Genomic DNA, 19,165 nt, shown 5'->3' with positions numbered 1-19,165 from the left:
CTGAGACCAGATGTGTGATCTCAGTTAAAACACCATGGATTCAAGTCTCAGTCTGAGTTTTGGCAGCATTTAAAGTTCTAACCTAGGGGTTTGAGTCCCAATGTAAGTTTTTTGGTTTCAGCACCAAATCCAGCTCAGTTTTACCCAAATGAGCATAGGAATTTGATATCTTCACCAGTTCCCTGAGAAGTATGTACACCACTCCCAAGTCAGCATTAATTTTACTCGGTGACAACACATTCTGTCACAGATGTCACTTCCCACAGCATTATTTCGTTAAGGGACATTTGAGTCCTCTCTGAATATGGCTCCCAAACTTCACGACATTAGTCGCCAATATCTTTCCAAGAATAAAGTACACCAGCTCCAAATCTCTCTTCTAATAAGATTGGGGGATTGGGACGCATTGGTAGGTCTCAGTTCCTTCTTCAGCAGGCCCTCAATAAATATTTGCTGAATTAAATAGAATGAACTTTCCTTTATGTGATGGGGAATCACAAATGGCCTTTGAATTATGATTAAATTTCCACCGTGTGGCAATACAAGCATTAATTCCTCCAAATAAACTTACATATTTCAAAGTAGAAACTTCATACTTCCTAATGGAAATATTCTTGCACAGAACAACATCACTGGTACTCAAGTTGAAATCATTATTATTCATAATGGAACATCGTTATACCAATTATTTCAGGGCTCCGCGCATCTGATGCAAACAGAATATTGTTGTCTGCTGCTGCTGCTGCTGCTAAGTCGCTTCAGTCGTGTCCGACTCTGTGCGACCCCATAGACGCCAGCCCACCAGGCTCCTCCATCCATGGGATTTTCCAGGCAAGAGTACTGGAGTGGGGTGCCTTTGCCTTCTCCAAGGAACCAATTCCGTCATTTTTAGAAGCAGTGTAGAGCGCATCAGTCTTTCGAAGTATAAAATGGGTGAGGTTATTCTAAGTTGTGGCCTGCAAGCCCCGCCCCATATACCTGAGTGGCTCCGCCTACTGCCCGGCTTAGGTGAGGGGCGGTGAACCACATTTCCCAGCGGGCCCTGCAGGCCTTTAGCGCCTGCGCGTTGGCAGCTCAGGCAGGCGGACGGAACTCCCGCGCTATCCAGCCACCTGGTCTCGCCTCATCTGTTCTCTACCTACGGCATGGAGGGGCTCCCGGCGGTAACCGCAGGCAACGCGGGCGCTGCCAAGGCCGAGGGAGCCGCAACCATGCCGCCGCCGCCTCCCGTCTCCCCGCCTGCCCTCACTCCGGCACCCGCAGCGGGTGAGGAGGGCCCGCCGCCCCTACCCGAGGCGGGGGATCCCGGCTGCTCGGGCTCCCGGCCCCCTGAGCTGGAGCCGGAGCGCAGCCTGGGCCGCTTGAGGGGCCGCTTCGAGGACGAGGACGAGGAGTTGGAAGAAGATGAGGACCTGGAGGAAGAAGAAGAGGAGGAAGAGGAGGAAGAGATGAGCCACTTCTCGCTGAGGCTGGAGGGGGGCCGGCCGGACTCCGAGGACGAAGAGGAGGTATTGATAGCCCCTGTTTGACCACGCCGGCCCTCCGCCGTTAGGGCCGGGCCGGATGTCCCCGCTCGCCGCTGCATCCTTTGGCATTGGAGTCCACCCTCGCCTCTCCTTGCGCTGCCTGCTCGTGGCGCGGACTGGCCTTCTGTCCCTGCCAACTCATTTTGTAAGATTCCGGCAGTCACTTAAGCTCTCTGGGTCCGACTCACTCATTATTGAAGCTACTGCGTGCCAGGGATGTAGGCGCCAAGGGTACTGTTCTCCTGCCTTCTAGAAGCTTACAGTGGCTGGGAGTACAGTCCAGTTCTACAGAATGTTGAGAGTGTGGGGGAAACCCTTCCCCACCTAGTCAATCTCTAATTGGGAAGATTTTTTTTTTTAATTGGGGCAGCGCGTACTTCATTAATTCAGACAGTATACCCAGCCAGTCAGAATTTGTGTATTAAACACCAGTATCTGGAAAGTTTGTCCATTTTGTGATAATTCATAAAGTAAGATGTCCTTCATCTGGCAATATACAGTAGCTCCAAAAAGAATGAGATCTTTTTGAAACATTGGTTCATATTGTATTATTGTAACTTTGAGAGTATTTGAAGGGTCTGAAGTATTAGAACATGTTTCCATGTTGCAAAGTAAACTACACATTGTTGACAAAAAAAATTTAGGACGTATGACTTGGCAAGGATTTGTAACCTATTTCCATTGCATTTGCAGCGCCTGATCAATCTCTCTGAGCTGACTCCGTACATCTTGTGTTCCATTTGCAAAGGTTATTTAATAGATGCAACTACCATTACAGAATGTCTTCATACATGTAAGCGTATAGTTCATTACATTTCCAAATAATATATTAAGTTTTTGAAATGTCTTGAAAACATTCTAATTCCAATATTTTTTTCCCAACAGTTTGTAAAAGCTGCATTGTCAGACACTTTTACTATAGCAACAGATGTCCAAAATGCAACATTGTAGTACATCAGACACAACCTCTTTACAACATAAGGTAAGAAAAATAAGTAACATTTATATAATAGGTATACTTTTTCTGAAAGATTGAAATTGTGTAGTTGGTAGTAAATTCTTGACCTATCTCAAAATGACGAGAAAGGGAAATGCATATTCTTTAAAGAAATACATACAGAGCACTTACTGTATACCAGGCACTGTGACGTCTGCTGTAAACCTTAAAAGAAAAAAAAAAAGGTACAGACCTCTTTTCTTGAGGATTTAAATTCCATCACTGAAGTTGATGATGCTAATTTAGACTTGTCATTTTCTGTGTATCTAGAATTCTGTTTTTAAAATAACTGAAATAACTGGCCTCTTTAGAAAAACCTATCTGTCATAAGTCATTGTGGCTTATTAATCAAATTTTCATTTCATGCTCAGTTTGCTAAGGAAAGAAAAACACTAAAAGTGGACTGCTTTCATTTGTTTAGTAAATACTATTATGTTTTTATTACTTCACAGGAGAGTATTTTGCAGATGATACACAGAATTTTTAAGTACTGTCTCTGCCCTCAAACTCACATTCTTATTTGGGAAATAAGACCAGTTCACATGGAACAATTTAGCAAACTGTTCAAGAGTCTATAATTACTTGTAATTATGACAATGTGTAATTACTTGAGTTTCTCTTAGAAGAGAACCGTTAGTGCTACCTAAAAGTAACTCACCTCTGAGAAAGGAGATATTCACTCCTAACAGAAAACAGTTACACACAAAGAGCATCATTCACTTTACCAAATGCTTTTTCTGAATTCTGAGGTATTCTCCATCCTTTCCTTTTATTAGGTTGGACCGACAGTTACAAGACATAGTGTACAAATTAGTGATCAATCTAGAGGAAAGTAAGTTTATTTTATTACCTAGTTGTAAATCCCCGAATCTCTTCTGACTCTACTAGTTATATTTTAAGTGTAATTTAGTCTGTGTTTTATCATTTTTTAGGAGAAAAAAAGCAAATGCATGATTTCTATAAAGAAAGAGGTCTAGAAGTACCTAAACCTGGTAAGTTTGGGTGTATATCATAATGTATTTATAGATTAAAAAATACTAACTTAATAAAATTCACTCCCTTTGAGGTTCTTTTTTGGTGATAGCTGGTTATTTTTTGATCAAAGAGAGAGAAAGATTTTGAAGGCAGTGACTTACTGTAACCCAATTTGTAAGGCTTGACGAGTAGAGGCTCTGGAGCTGGATTGTGATTCTGGCTCTGCCACCTTATTAGGTCTATAACTTGGACAGATGACTTCAGTGTTTCAGTTTCTTCTTCTATAAAGCAGGGATAATTGTAGCACTTTATAAAGTTGTTGTAAGGACTCACTAGTAATGTGAAGCACTTAAAACAGTGCCTGGAACATAGTAACTGCTCAAAAACTAGCTTTTATGGTGATGGTAATGTCACAGTATGGAAGTTAGATTTGAGTTTAAATCCTCATTCTTCCACTTACTATGTGGGTGACTTTAGGCAAATTGCCTAATCTCATTAAATTGAATCTCATTTTCTTTACAGTTAAAGTACGTAAAGTACTTCAATTAAAAAAAAAAAAAGCAGTAGTACCTATGCCATGGAATCATAATCAGGGTTAAATACAATAGTGCATATAAAAAGTGCTGAGCATGAGCCCTGGCCCATAGTAGTGCTTATTAAGGATTACCCACAGCTATTGTTGCTTTTATGCTGAGCTTTCTTTGTGGCCCTGATAAACCAGCCACATATGTCTGCCTTCCACTGTGGAGCACTCCCCAGGCTTGTCACTAATTTCACTGGCTTTGACAGTTTAGCTAATGTTATTTGAAAAAGGGAGAGTGAGTGCTTTATGATCTTTTAAATAGTCATCATAGTTAAATCTGTGTAATTATTTTTCAGATATCTCAATTTATGAAGTTTTTATTCTAACTCAACTTTTTTGTTTGGCTATCAAATAGCTGTTCCACAGCCAGTCCCTTCAAGCAAAGGAAGAACTAAGAAAGTCTTAGAATCAGTGTTTCGTATTCCACCTGAACTTGACATGTCTTTATTACTAGAGTTTATTGGGTGAGTACCCTAAACCTCTACCTCTAAACTTTAAAATAAAGAAATTTTAAAGTCCCAACAGTTACAAAATCATCCTGAGCTAAGGTACTAGAGAGTAGCACAATAACTACTTATATCTCTATCATCTGGCTTTCAAAATCAACCTTGCTATTATGGCAGAAGGCACTTGGCTACCTCTCCCTATTCATTCCCTGCTTCCCTTAGAGGTTAATAACTGCTCTCCTAAAAGTAATGATTATCATTCCCATGCATTTTTTATGTGTTTACCACATGTGTATGTATTCCTAAACAATATGTAGAATTGTTTTTGTCCATTTAAAAACCTTAAATGGTGTCATACTGTTTTCCAACTTTTTTCACTTAGCACTGTGATTCATCCATGTTAAAATGTATAACTAGTTCACTCATTTTCACTGGGTGTTCCCTTAAAATAAACATACCATAATTTATCTTTGCTTGTACTTTGGAGCACTTAGGTTGTTTCTAAATTTTTTTGCTATTGTACACAGTGTCGCTTTAAACATTTTTTACAGATCTCCTTGTGTCTTTGTGAGATAGTTCTCTAAGAGTGTAGATTTGTTGAGTCTTAGGATATGTTCCGGAGAAGGCAGTGGCACCCCACTCCAGTACTTTGCCTGGAAAAGCCCATGGATGGAGGAGCCTGGTAGGCTGCAGTCCATGGGGTCGCTAAGAGTCGGACACAACTGAGCGACTTCACTTTCACTTTTCACTTTCATGCATTGGAGAAGGAAATGGCACCCCACTCCAGTGTTCTTTCCTGGAGAATCCCAGGGACGGGGGAGCCCGGTGGCTGCCGTCTATGGGGTCACACAGAGTCGGACACGACTGAAGTGACTTAGCAGCAGCAGCAGGATATGTTCAACTTCAACTTTACTTGGTTTTGCCAAATTATTTTCCAAAAATTGAATATCTCTCTAATTCATATAAATTGCTTCTTTCCAACACTGTAACATATAGTGTACTCCATTATATTGCAGCAGTGTTAGACCAACTGTCATCATAGAGTTGGCCTGTATCAAACTGTAGTTTTTGAAATAATTACATGGTTTGCGGGATAAACTAAAATGCTTTTCTTGGAAAATCTGGATCTTCTATTTTATGTCCCTGATGACTATTTGACTTCTCAGTCACTTCCTCCTTATAACTCTAGGTTGCCTGTATTATTTATTTAGTATCTAGCTTGTACTATGTTGTATTTATCTCTTTATGTACTCATTCTGTGTTCTCAAATATTATGGATCCCTGAGAGGTGAGAAACCTTTCTTATGCCTCCACTGAGCCCACATAGTAGTGTTTTGTGATAAATGAAATAAAGATCTCTTTAGAAGAATAAGAAATCATATAATACCAAACTTTAAAACAGCACTTTCTGTAAAGAATGTGTTCCAGCCTAAATGTCCAAAAAGGAACTAGTAAATTAATGGTATGTGGAACATGAGCATGTGCTAGTAACATACGTGCTAGTATGGAACAATTGCCAAAATTCACTTTCTTAAGTGAAAAAAATAAGATGTAGAAGAGAATATATAGGATGTGCTCATTGATGTCTTTTAAGAAAGGGGGTGGTGGACATATGTGTGTGTATATGTATATATTTCCCCCCACAACAAGGATAAACCATTTCTGAAAGGACATTTAAGAAAATGTTGATAGCAGTCACTTCTATAAAAGGGCATTGGAGTTTATGAATCTAGGATCAGAAAAAGTCTTACTTTTCATTGTGTTTGACTTTTTACCATGTAACTTGATTTTTAATAAGTCTAGTTAATTAAAATTGAAAATTGAAGGGAATTTGTATTTCTGAAACATTATTTTGAAGAAATGTAACCTTTTCCACTAATGCACAATAGGAACTTTTTTTAAACCTTTTTTGAAAAGTGGCAGTAACGTAAAGATGGCAAATATGTGCCAAGTGTGCTACATTATCTCTGCCTCTGCCAGCAGCACAAATCAGTACTTAATCATGACATGCTTGACCACAGTATTCAAAGTAGTCATTACCATTTACCAGGGCTGTTCCATTTTTAACACATTCCCTGCTGTAGAAAAAAAGAAGCCCTCACTTGGAATAAGATCTCTATTTAAGTCCTAACTCCTTTGTTATATAGCTTTGTAAAATTGAACTAACCACTTTCTGTTAATGCATTAGATGCTTATTAAGGTGCTGCTGTGTACCAGCACAGCAATCTGCTAACTGTTGGGAATGTAATTTGGATAAGTCAGCCATGGCCCTTGCCCTCATGTAACTTGTAGTTTTTAGCTTCTTCAGCTTCCCTGTCTGTAAAATGAGAGAACTGACCTTTGTATGTTGTTGATTATGATGGGTAATCTGTCTACATCAGAAAATAGTCTTTTATCTGTTTTCAAATGGTTATGGGGAAGAAAGCTTCCAATGTGGCAAGAAGTCCTTTTGAAGTCACCAGTCCTCAGAGTTAAATCCCCACATGTTTATTACATTGAAAAGCGTGGTGTTACCCCTTGAAGTCAGGCTACTGAGGGTAAGCCATAGGAAGCTCTTTCATGGTAGGACAAATTGCAGGTGAGATTTTTAACCTGATGCAAGTATAAGGGTAAATTTGATCCAGCTAATGACCCTGCTTGAATTGGAGGAGCAAAAATACTGAGCTGGGTTCAGCCTATGGACAGTGGTTTTTCAACCGCTGGAATGAGCATCAAGTGAGATTCCCCACTCCACCTCCAAATTTGGTGTGCATCTTTTGTGATCTTAAGATAGTCTTGTACAGTACTTTTTGTTTTCCAGTTTCTATGTGTAAGGTAGGAAATTATAAAAAGAAATAATCTTAGGCAGTATAGTGTATACAGAAAAAACATAACTCAAGGTATGTAACCCTAGGATGTAGCTTAACTCCTCTGGTCATCGGTTTCCATATTTCTAAGTTAGAGATTATAATACCAACTCACAGGATTGTCATAAGAATCTACATGCGGTATTCCTCACATGTCTAAACTACTATAATATATGCATATTGAAATAATGCAGTCTCATTCAGAAATAAAGGTTAGTCTGGTGCTATAATATGTACAGCATCTGCCTGGTAAAGAAAATAGACTCACATGAGAGTATATGATAGAAGACACGGCAAAAATTTAATGTAGTCTTAAGCTCAGTGGTGTTTAGTAAACCAGAGACTTGCTATTTCACTGTATGCTATGCTAGCCAACTAGGGTCTTATGTTCAGCTCCGGGCACTACATTTTAAGAGAGTGGTTGGTAAATGGAGGTGTAATCAGAACAGTAAAAGGTGTGAAAACCATGTCATGTGCGGTGGCAGAAAAACTGAATCTAATTCGCAAGAGCACCAAAAGGTGAAACTAGGACCAGTAGGTATGTTACGGGAAGAAACATTTGATTCAGTGCAAGCAAGTGGTTTCTGAGATCAGATCAGATCAGATCAGTCGCTCAGTCGTGTCGGAGTCTTTGCGACCCCATGAATCACAGCACGCCAGACCTCCCTGTCCATCACCACCTCCCGGAGTTCACTGAGACTCACGTCCATCGAGTCAGTGATGCCATCCAGCCATCTCATCCTCTGTTGTCCCCTTCTCCTCCTGCCCCCAATCCCTCCCAGCATCAGAGTCTTTTCCAAAGTTGCCCACAAATGGAATGAACTGACTTGTCACTAAGAAGCTATCTCTTTAGACGTTTAACCAGAAGCCACGTGCCCATGCATCATGGATTCTATAGAGATAATTCTTATGATGAAGAAGAGGCTGTTTTACTTTATTTGATGTTACTTATTTTTTGGCTGTATGGCTTGCTGGATCATAGTTCTTCAGCCAGGGATTGAACCCACACCCTTGGCAGTGAAAGCAGAGTCCTAACCACTGGACCACCAGGGAATTCCTGAGAATATTTTATAACTCTTAAGATTATGTTATAATCTTAGGTTTAAATTCTATATATAATATGTATACATAAATGATGTTTTATATTTATGTCAATATAACATACTTTATAGTTAAAACTTGTATATTTTAATGTCTTTATATTTGTATTATAAGAATACTCTAGATGATGCTATTGTGATTTTGCCTATTCTTCACATGATGGGAAAGAAAGAATGTGGGCTTTAAGAATTCCCTGGTGGTCCAGTGGTTAGGACTCTGCAACTCTCACTGCCACAGCCCATGGCCCAAGTTTGATCTCTGTTCAGGGAGCTATGATCCTGGGCAGCGTGGCAAAAAAAAAAAAAGGAATGTGGGCCTTGATATGTACACCTGTGTTTGAAACCCAGCTTTATTACTTCCTGGCTCTGTAACCCTAAGTAAGTTATTCATCATCTCTGAGCTTAGTTTTCCTTATCCATATCCTGGAGATTCTAGTGCCTGATTTACAGGGCTACTGTGAGGACTGAATGAAAAACATTCGTAATATATGAAGACTTAATATAACTCCTGGTGCATAGTACATGCTCAAAAAAGTTTGTTCCTTGTCTCTTCATGATATGAGTAATTGATTTAATCAAAAGTCTTTGTCCTTGTAGGGGAAAGACAAATTGAGTAAATCATGCCCAGGTGATTATGCTACAAGTAAAACAAGAGGAAAAGTAGCAGCTTTCTTGTAAGGACTCTATCTTGTAAATGTTACTGTTGAGAAAAAAGCACATTAATTATGATAAAGAAAAAGACGTTTTACTTTAAACTGGAAAATGTTAGAATGCTATATGTGGGGGAAATCTAAATATTAAGACTATGCTTTTGATTCCTGGAAGAAAATATATAAAGCAAAATAAACTATGGTATAAAACTGCCTTTACCTTACCACTAGGTGGCAGATATGACAATTAACTGTATCTGTTCATTTCATAAAGGATTAGGTGACTGTGTTTTAAGATTAAATTGATGTTTCTCAAATATTTATATTATGTTATTTTTCTGTGTTATATGATTAAATATGTAGTTTAAAATTGATTAATTTTGCTTTCATTTTTCAGTGCTAATGAAGGCACAGGACATTTTAAGGTATTTTACTTTTATTTTTCATTTGCTTTACAAGAGGGCCCTATAAGACACAAATTTAAGATTAACAATCGTGTGGAGACTGTCTTTGGTAACAATAAAAAGTATTTTAGAAATAAAACTTGTTGAAATTTGGAGTATATTCAATAATGCTCTCCTATAATAGATTTTTGAGAAAAGAGTTATTAAGTAGGGATTTATTATTATTTCACAACAATGGTTTAAAGAAAAATAAGTGAGCAATTTTTAAAAGTGAAGCCAAATGCTGTACTGATTTGGTGACTAAAAAATATTTCAAAGCATTTTTTGCATAGTTGGCATTTAGAGTTAAATATGAACTTATAATTTCATTTTCATGTAACATCTTTGGTTCAGATTAACTTGCCTCAACTTTTCGCTTCAATCATTTAGTGAAACTTTAGCAGTAAGAATGAATTCTTAAGTTCAGAGTTGTCTTAAAGGCTTCGGTTTCACAGGTGCCATTGCACACTGTGCAGCTCCTGTAGTATGAGTCACTCAGGAAAAGGAGACTTTTTTAAAGGGGGTAAATCAGGCCTTAGAGTTACTTGGGATTATAAAAATATAAAGAAATAACTGACTTTGATCTGCTTAGATTTTCAGTGACTTTGTCAAAGTCTACACGAAAATATGGGTGAATTATACCTGGTTGGGCATAGTGTTTTGTTTTGTGACTCTAGTGGCTTAAGGGACATGAGTTGATGCATAGGAATAGATGAGTACTTTTTTGGACAAAGTATACTATAGGTTTTTCCCAGAGATCATTGTGATGGAGGGGATGCAGTGTTAGGTTTGGTAACTTTTAACCTCTTCTAAGTTGTAAAATACCAAACTTACAGTGATAAACTTTAGGAAGTCCTTTCATAGTGTGGTGGGTGGGAAAGCAGCATAACAGTTTCTGTATGGGACAAGTACAGTCATAGGCTCCTAGAGGTCACTGAAGACATCTGTGTAGTGACCTGTAGTAGCCAGGTGAGCCAACAGAGTATAAAAATCTCATGAAGAAAGAACTAAAAATTAAGTTGGAATATTAGCCTATTACTTCCACAGAAGCACATGGGCACGGAGAATATGTATGTAATTCGGAGCCTCACACATCAAAGAAATACGACATTGCCTGCCACCTATGAAGTGTTCTTGCCCAAACAAATGTGAAGCTGATCATACCCCTGGATTACTAATTTACAGGAAATCCAGGGGACACAGGAACTTATTTAATTACTCTGTAGGAATATAATAAGCCAGATCTAGATAATGGAAAACTGCAGGACAAAGACAAACAGTTCTGTTTCTTCAGCAAATAAAAGGGAAAGACATAAAGAGGGAACATATAGATAGAATATATTGATTAGAAGAGACTCAAGGGACATCAGTGTATGGTGTTTATTTGGATAGGATTTGAAAACTAAAAACTTTATGAGACGCTAGCCCCCAGTTGTAAGTAACATAAATATCCATCAACTGATGAATGGATAAACCAAGTATGATATATCCATGTAATGGAACAGTATTTGGCTGTACAAAGGAATGAAGTATCGATACATGCTACAACATGGATGAACCTTGAAGACATTTAAGTGAAAGAAGCCAGGCCCAAAAGACCATGTGTTATTTGATTCCACTTACATGAAATGTCCAGTATAGGCAAAAGCATAGAGATACGGAGTAGATTAGTGGTTGCCAGACACTTGGGGGTGAGAGGAAGTTGGGAGTGACTGCTAATTGGCATGTGTTTCTTTTTGGGTGATGAAAATGTTCTAAAGTTAGGTAATGGTGATAGATGCACAACTATATTAATACACTAAAACCCATTGAATTGTATACTTTAAAATGTGGTGAATTTAATGATAAGTGAATATCTCAGTAAAGCTGTTAGAAAACAAGCCAAGGCCAAGAAAACTTCAAATAGAAGCATTGTTTATAATAAATTTAGCGCATGCATTTTGAGAAAACAAAAATATATCTGATAAAAATAATATATACATAAATTAAAATTTTTATTCTCTTTGTAATGACAACCCTAAAAATAAAATCATTTTCTACTAGGTAAAAAAATTTAGACAGTTGGTGAAATTTGTACACTTACTGTCTATTTTCTGATATTAAGAAATTTTAGAGTATGGTGGCAGTATTATGTTTTTTAAAGGAGTTCTTATTTTTTAGAGATGCATGCTGAAGTATTTACAAAGGAAATGATCATGTAAGGGGTTTGTTTCAAAACAAGCCTGGGGAATGGGGGCCAGGAAGCAGTTGGGATAGGAAAAGGGTGGGATTTATTTAAAACAAGATTGACTTTGAGTTGATAAAGATAAGTTTATAGGAGTTTATTTATACTATTGTTAAAGTTTTGAAGCATTACGTTTTCAGTATTAACTAAACATTCCCGTGTTAATTTGCAGGCTTATGTCTGTATGAGGTAATGAATGTATTGTTTTAGAAACAAATGATCCTATTTTTGCATTTTTTGACTATTTTTACTTTGCTAAAACAGTGTTTTTAAAAAATACTTTCTTAGCTAACACTTTGGCAATCTTATCATTTTTCTTTTAATTCTGCATTTATAGGGGAGTTCTAGTTATAATCTACTGCTTAAAAAGCTGCTTTTATTTTTTATCTTGGAGTTCAAATAAATATGTCTGACTAGGATCGGATCAGTCACTCAGTCGTGTCCAACTCTTTGCGACCCCATGAATCACAGCACGCCAGGCCTCCCTGTCCATCACCAACTCCTGGAGTTCACTGAGACTCATGTCCATCGAGTCAGTGATGCCATCCAGCCAACTCATCGTCTGTCGTCCCCTTCTCCTCTTGCCCCCAGTCCCTCCAGTATGAGAGTCTTTTCCAATGAGTCAACTCTTCGCATGAGGTGGCCAAAGTACTGGAGTTTCAGCTTTAGCATCATTCCTTCCAAAGAAATCCCAGGGCTGATCTCCTTCAGAATGGACTGGTTGGATCTCCTTGCAGTCCAAGGGACTCTCAAGAGTCTTCTCCAACACCACAGTTCAAAAGCATCAATTCTTCGGCGCTCAGCCTTCTTCACAGTCCAACTCTCACATCCATACATGACCACAAGAAAAACCATAGCTTTGACTAGACGAACCTTTGTTGGCAAAGGAACGTCTCTGCTTTTGAATATGCTATCTAGGTTGTCATAACTTTCCTTCCAAAGAGTAAGTGTCTTTTAATTTCATGGCTGCAGTCACCATCTGCAGTGATTTTGGAGCCCAGAAAAATAAAGTCTGACACTGTTTCCACTGTTTCCCCATCTATTTCCCATGAAGTGATGGGACCAGATGCCATGATCTTCGTTTTCTGAATGATGAGCTTTAAGCCAACTTTTTTACTCTCCACTTTCACTTTCATCAAGAGGCTTTTGAGTTCCTCTTCACTTTCTGCCATAAGGGTGGTGTCATCTGCATATCTAAGGTTATTGATATTTCTCCCGGCAATCTTGATTCCAGCTTGTGTTTCTTCCAGTCCAGTGTTTCTCATGATGTACTCTGCATAGAAGTTAAATAAACAGGGTGACAATATACAGCCTTGACGTACTCCTTTTCCTATTTGAATAGTGCCTAGTTAAACTTTTCACCACATAACTTATGGCATGACAATCATAAAGTCTGTTTGCTGCATTCAATTTAAAAATATTTCACCAAGCAGTAGTACATGTCAGAAAAAATTTCCCAGGAATCTTATTTTCTTTAACTTTTATTTATGAAAATGTTTGAACATACTGAAAAGTAGACAGAATAGAACCTCCATGCAGCCATCACACAGTTTTACCATTTAACTAATGACAATTGAATTTCTTTTATAATTCCATCCACTTCCCTTATTTTTTGGGGGACTTTGCCACAGGGCTTGTGGGATCTCAGTTTCCCAAGCAGAGATTGAACCTGTGCCATAGCAACGAAAGCTCTGAATCCTAACCACTAGGCCACCAGGGACTCCCACACTTCCCTTCTTTCTAATGTTTTTCTGAAACAATTCCTGGCATTTTGCCACTTCCTCTGTAAAGTATTTCAGTAATCTTAAAAGATGAGTTGCTTTTTTTAGTGAACATGTATCATACCAAAAAAACAAGTTACAAAAATGTCAGTGTAGTGAAAGATAAAAATAAAGTGACAGACCTATTTTAGATGAAAGGAAATTAGAGAAGCACGACAACAAAATACAGTGTGCGTTCTTTCATTAGATTCTGGATTGAAATAAGAACAACATACAAAGGACATTATTAGGACATTGGAAAAATTTGAATTTGGACCCATTTAGATAATTGCATTGTATTGTTATAAATCTCCTGAATATTTCCTCATAATTATATTGTAGTTATGAGGGAGAATCCCTTTATTCTGAGAAGATAACTACAGGTATATTTTGGGGTAAGATATCTCAATGTCTGCAAGTAACTTAAGAAATGGGCTTCCCTAGTGGCTCAGACAGGAAAAGAATCCATCTGCGATGCAGGAGGCCTGGGTTCGATCCCTGGGTTGGGAAGATCCCGTCGAGGAGGGTATGGCAATCCACACCAGTATTCTTGCCTGGAGAATCCCCATGGACAGAGGAGCCTGGTGGGCAATAGTCCATGTGGTTGCAAAGATTCAGACTGAGTGACTAAGCAGCAGCAACTTAAGAAATAATAAGTGTCTATGTATGCACACACATATACATATATGTTGGAAGAGATAAAGCAAATATAGCAATATGTTAATATTCTAGTTCATAAAGTAGATTAAGTCTATCTGGATCTTCATTTTACTAGTCTTATAACCTCTTTGTAAGTTTGTGATTTTTCAAAAGATTGGAAGTGGGGAACAAAAAAAGATGTTTCTTACCAGGTATCTAGTCAGTGTACAAATTTTTATCTTAGTCCCGGTGAGTGTTTTATTTTAAATCAAGGTCCAAATAATGTTCATACATTGTGATTGGTTGATAGATCTTTAAATCTGTAAGTTTTCTGTTTTTTTTCTCGCAGTTCATTTCTGTTTCTTTTTTCTTGCAGTTCATTGTTGACAAAACTGAGTCATTTGTGCTATATGGTTTCCTACAGACTGGGTTTTGATGTTGCATCTCTGTGATTTAACAAGTTCTGTCTTGCTCGTAAACTGGTAGTTACGTCTGAGTATTGGTCATACAGGTTTGACTTGAGGGAACTAAGAATACTTTATAGGTGGTGGCGTTTTGTCCACTGGAGGCACATAATGTCTGGTTGTTTGTGTCTCTTTGTTTTTGTGTGTGTGTTTTTGTCTCTGTTTGTGTGTGTGTCTTTGTAATGCTAACAAGTATTGGTACTCAATGTCAAGTCCATTAACTTAATAGGGTTTGGAAAATGATGTTATTCCTCCTCCGTTTATTGAAATACTTCTATAAGAGAAACTTCTGTTTGGTTAGCCAGCAATACCATTCATATAGGAAAGAAAGGATAAATGCTGATTCTTTGTCTTTACTTCCCAGGTTCAAAATAATGAGTTGATTCTTTAGCATGCTCCAGTCATAATCAGTGTTTTTGTTTTACTTTGCATTTAAATATATTTGTGGTTTAAATCCTCTTTAATGATCTATTTTAATGTTCAGATTGTCATATCTTAAGATAATCATGGCTGTAATAACAAGATATTTCATACTCCAACTCTTAAATCTCTTGCCCCAGACACAGAATCGGTCATTTCTCCAAGGTATCCTTGGGTGGTATTTCAGAATTAAAATCTGGTTGCTAGGAATTTACCTTGCTACTGGGTTGGTAACTATTTTCAGTTGACAGAGGCAGGAATTTTTTCAAGGTAAAATGAGTTGATCTTTTTAAAAGATATTTTTAGTAGTATGTATTTTCTATAGCCAGAAAATAGCTGAATGTCTCTTAAATCTCCCTATAGATTCTATCTTATTATTCCAGCTTTCTTATCAAATTGACCTTCTGTGTTAACAGGTGGTAGGGAAGATTTTTGTGCTTCTCAAGGCACTTGATAGGATTCAGGCTATTCAGGCAATGGTACCTACAGTGCAGTGCCTTCATCAAGACTGCACTTGGAGCACTGCTGTTTTGCTCCTTAGTAAGAAAGACTGCCATAGATTTTCGAGATGATTTTTATATCTGTGTTAAAAAAACACGAACCTTTGCCATTTTTGTCTGCATTATTATCAGTATCCATGATGACAACTAGGTCCTCTAATTACATTCCTTCACATAAAGGAGCACAATAAATCAATGCACTAGTAATAACTAAGTACGTACTGTGTGCCAGGAATTATAGTTATTACATATATTAGGGCTTCTCTGGTGGCTCAGATGGTAAAGAATCCACCTGCAATGCAGGAGACCTAGGTTCAATCCCTGGGTCAGGAAGATCCTCTGGAGGAGGAATTGGCAACCCACTTCAGTATCCTTGCCTAGGGAATTCCATGGACTGGGGAGCCTGGCAGGCTCACAAAGAGTTGGACACAACTGAGCAACTAACACATGCACACATACACACACATACTTTTTTAACACCCTTTCCTCGTGATAATTCTGTGAGGTAGGTGCTGCTAGTATCTCTGCTTTACAAATGGGGAAATGGAAACACAGAAAGCTTTGGCAAGTTGTCCAAAGACTTGCAGCTAGAAAATTACAAAACCAGGGTTTAAACCCAGGCAGTCTGTCTCTGGAATATTTGCACTTAATCTGCTATCTGTTGCACTATGGTATTTAGGGATAAGGCTATCGTTAGGAAAGTTCTTAAGAAACCAAATTACAGAGAAGAGAACTGAGTGCTGTTACATGGGACAAATACATGCTTAACCTGCCTGCGTCATTTTGGTAACAATTCTAGGATTTCTTTCTGCTAGTTCTAGAAAAATACTTTATGTTTTCCTAAAAGGTACTTTTTAATTCTTATTACCCTAGCTTTTCATTTTTGTTAATAGTAATATCCTTTTAATTGCCTCAGAGATAGAATAGCAGGGAAAGCATTTAGTTTGAGTCTACTTTAAAACCCTATGGTCTCTCTACCCATCACCTTAGACCATTGGATCAGATTCCAGGCATTTATGTTTATATGTTAATCTTTTTATTTTCCACTATTGCAAGAAATTTCAAACTCATACAAAAGTAGACAATAGTAAAATGAATGCCTGTGTACATGTATTACTTAATGTCGATAATTATAAAATCATGGCCAATCTCAGTTCATCTTTACCTTTATCACTTCTCCTATATAATCTTCAAGCAAATCCAAGACTATAGTTTTATCAGTAAATAATTCAGTTTGCTTCTGAAAGATGAGGACTTTTTATAAAAATATAATAATGATGCTATAGTTTTAAAAATTAACAGTAATTCCTTAGTCAAATATCCACATGCTATTTCAGTTTCCTATGAAAGTTGTTTTATAGATTTTTTAAAATCAGGATCCAAATAAGATCCATATATTGTAATTGGTTGATATCTCTTATTTATAGGCCTTATATCTTTTTTAATCTATGGATTCCTCCTACTCTTTGATTGGTTGTGTGTTTTTTTTTTTTCTTGCAGTTTTTTTGTTGAGGAAGCTAGGTTCTTTTAGATATTGAATCTTGGGTATTCACTGTCAATAAATTTTGCTCTTAAGTTTTAAAGCCTTTCTATTAAAAAAAAATTGTTGACATTTTTTAGAGAGGAGAAGCTAAGCAAAAATTCTTTTTTTGTATGGGATAGATAAATTAACTCAAATTTCATGATATTTTTTCTTTTGTAAATCTTTTGAATCATCTTTGCTATAAAATATGTTTTAAGGTTTATGCATTTTATGTATTTTTTACCTGAAATTGGTTTGTTTATTTACTCTTATAGCCATTGGAAAAGAAGTTTGTCCGAGTTTCAGGAGAAGCGACTATTGGACATGTAGAAAAATTCCTCAGAAGAAAAATGGGTCTTGATCCAGCTTGTCAGGTAGAGTATATGTATGTTAAAAGTCAGGGGAAGGGACTGACTTCCCGGTGGTCCAGTGGCTGGGACTTCACACTCCCAGTGCATAAGGCTTGGGTTCAGTCCTTGGTCTGGGAACTAGATCCCACATGCTACAACTAAGACCTGGCACAGCCAAATAAAAATAAATATTAAAAAATGGGAAGTTGTGAGATTACCTTTAGCATATTGAAGAACTATCTCTAGGATTTCATGCAGTGGCTTTTGTTTTATGACATTGTAGATATTATAAATAGTTACTGAATATTGGTACACAGTGATCCCTACCCCCAAGTTTTAATCATATTTGACTTACTGGCTGTTTCTTGCTGCCGTTGATTACCATCTCTGGGTGTCAGAGAAAAGCTGAGGATATGAGAATGATTAAAGAGCTTCTAGAGCCTCAGCTCCAGCTCTTTTCTTTTTGATAGTAGAGCAAAAGTATACTTTTCTATCCATTCAGTCTCTTCAGAGGCCATCCTTATATCAGTATCTAGCTCAGGACACCTAGAAAAGTGAAATATCTATCTAGTATAGACTGTTATTTTTCTAAGGATTGAAAAAGATCTTCCATTCTAGTTGTATAATACTTTCTTTTGTAAGATGAAAATCTCAAACGCCATGTATTATTGAATATAAAATGTGAATATACTCATAGTTTAGTAATGTGGGCCAATGAAAATGCACATTTATATAGTTTTGCTGTTTCATTAGTCAAATTTAAAAGGGATTTTTTGTTATTTTTCATCATGTGTAAAATTTCACAGAATAATTTTTTTCTAAAATATCTATTTACTATAGATTAAGTTAGTAAATATTTTAAAACTAGATGAAATTTTGCTATGCTTTTAGTATCAATATCTGTTGGTACTAAATATATATTGTTCAGTCGTGTCCAACTCTTTGCAACCCCATGGACTGTAGCCCGCCAGGCTCCTCAGTCCATAGGGATTCTCCAGGCAAAAATACTGGAGTGGGTTGCCATGCCCTCCTCCAAATATATATATTAAATGCAGTTAGATGTGACTTCCCTTACTGACTTTGACATCATACTAGCTATATCTCATGGCAACTGAAAACTGGAAATGACTTATTTATTACCTTTATTCTGGCTTTTGGTGAGAAATAGATAGCTGTTTACAGATTCCTGAACAAAGAATTGTGAGTGACCCCATAATAGTCTATTATTTCTAAGAGCAGAAATCAGAAGAGTTGTACCTGATTATATAGAATAAGAAGTGGCACCCAAGAGGCTTTCTTTAGGGTATAGATTACTTTCTCTGTGGCTAGATATTGATCAGAGCCATTGATAAATTTCACATTTGGTATTTTAAGAAATTTGGTTGCCAAAACTCTAAATTGACTCTATTGTATAAAAATGTGGGTTTATTTTTTTCCTCATTTCATAGAATTCAAGGCTTTTAACATTTTGAAATTTGTTTCAGTCTTTAATTTTCTTTCTCAGCTCTTGGTTCTCTAGGTAAATATTTTTTTCTAATTCAGGTACTTTATAGCTGGTAACATTCATAAATTACTATTTCACCAAAATGTTAAAATAATAGAACAGTAATTATCACTTATGCAGGCCTATTTGTGACTAAAATTGTTGAAGCTTTCTAAATCCAAGGGAAAATAAGCAAGAGTTACTTCTAATATGAATGAAACATTGAGCTAGTTAACC

General features: G+C 37.2%; 1 protein-coding gene across 4 annotated transcripts in view; it reads left to right on the top strand.

Annotated features, from left to right (window-relative positions):
• Positions 1 to 1,030: 1,030 nt before the first annotated feature.
• PCGF6 (polycomb group ring finger 6) overlaps positions 1,031 to 19,165 on the top strand; it is a 31,810-nt gene continuing 13,675 nt past the window's right edge. The window contains exons 1-8 of one of the 4 annotated variants that reach the window (XM_086377557.1): positions 1,031 to 1,508; positions 2,220 to 2,319; positions 2,412 to 2,508; positions 3,300 to 3,355; positions 3,456 to 3,515; positions 4,437 to 4,545; positions 9,521 to 9,548; positions 17,371 to 17,469. In XM_086377557.1, the coding sequence (XP_086233683.1) occupies positions 1,146 to 1,508; positions 2,220 to 2,319; positions 2,412 to 2,508; positions 3,300 to 3,355; positions 3,456 to 3,515; positions 4,437 to 4,545; positions 9,521 to 9,548; positions 17,371 to 17,469 (912 nt within the window). In that variant the 5' untranslated portion in view covers positions 1,031 to 1,145. Of the gene's footprint in view, positions 1,509 to 2,219; positions 2,320 to 2,411; positions 2,509 to 3,299; positions 3,356 to 3,433; positions 3,516 to 4,436; positions 4,546 to 9,520; positions 9,549 to 17,370; positions 17,470 to 19,165 lie in introns of all 4 variants that reach the window. The other 3 variants (XR_015155300.1, XM_086377556.1, XR_015155301.1) reach the window with 3 other exon arrangements.

This window comes from Bos grunniens, chromosome 26 (assembly GCF_055505025.1).
Source record: "Bos grunniens cultivar Pamir isolate PY7600 chromosome 26, Bosgru_T2T1.0, whole genome shotgun sequence".
Taxonomy (NCBI): Eukaryota; Metazoa; Chordata; class Mammalia; order Artiodactyla; family Bovidae; genus Bos; species Bos grunniens.
This window is presented reverse-complemented; position numbering and strand designations above follow the sequence as displayed.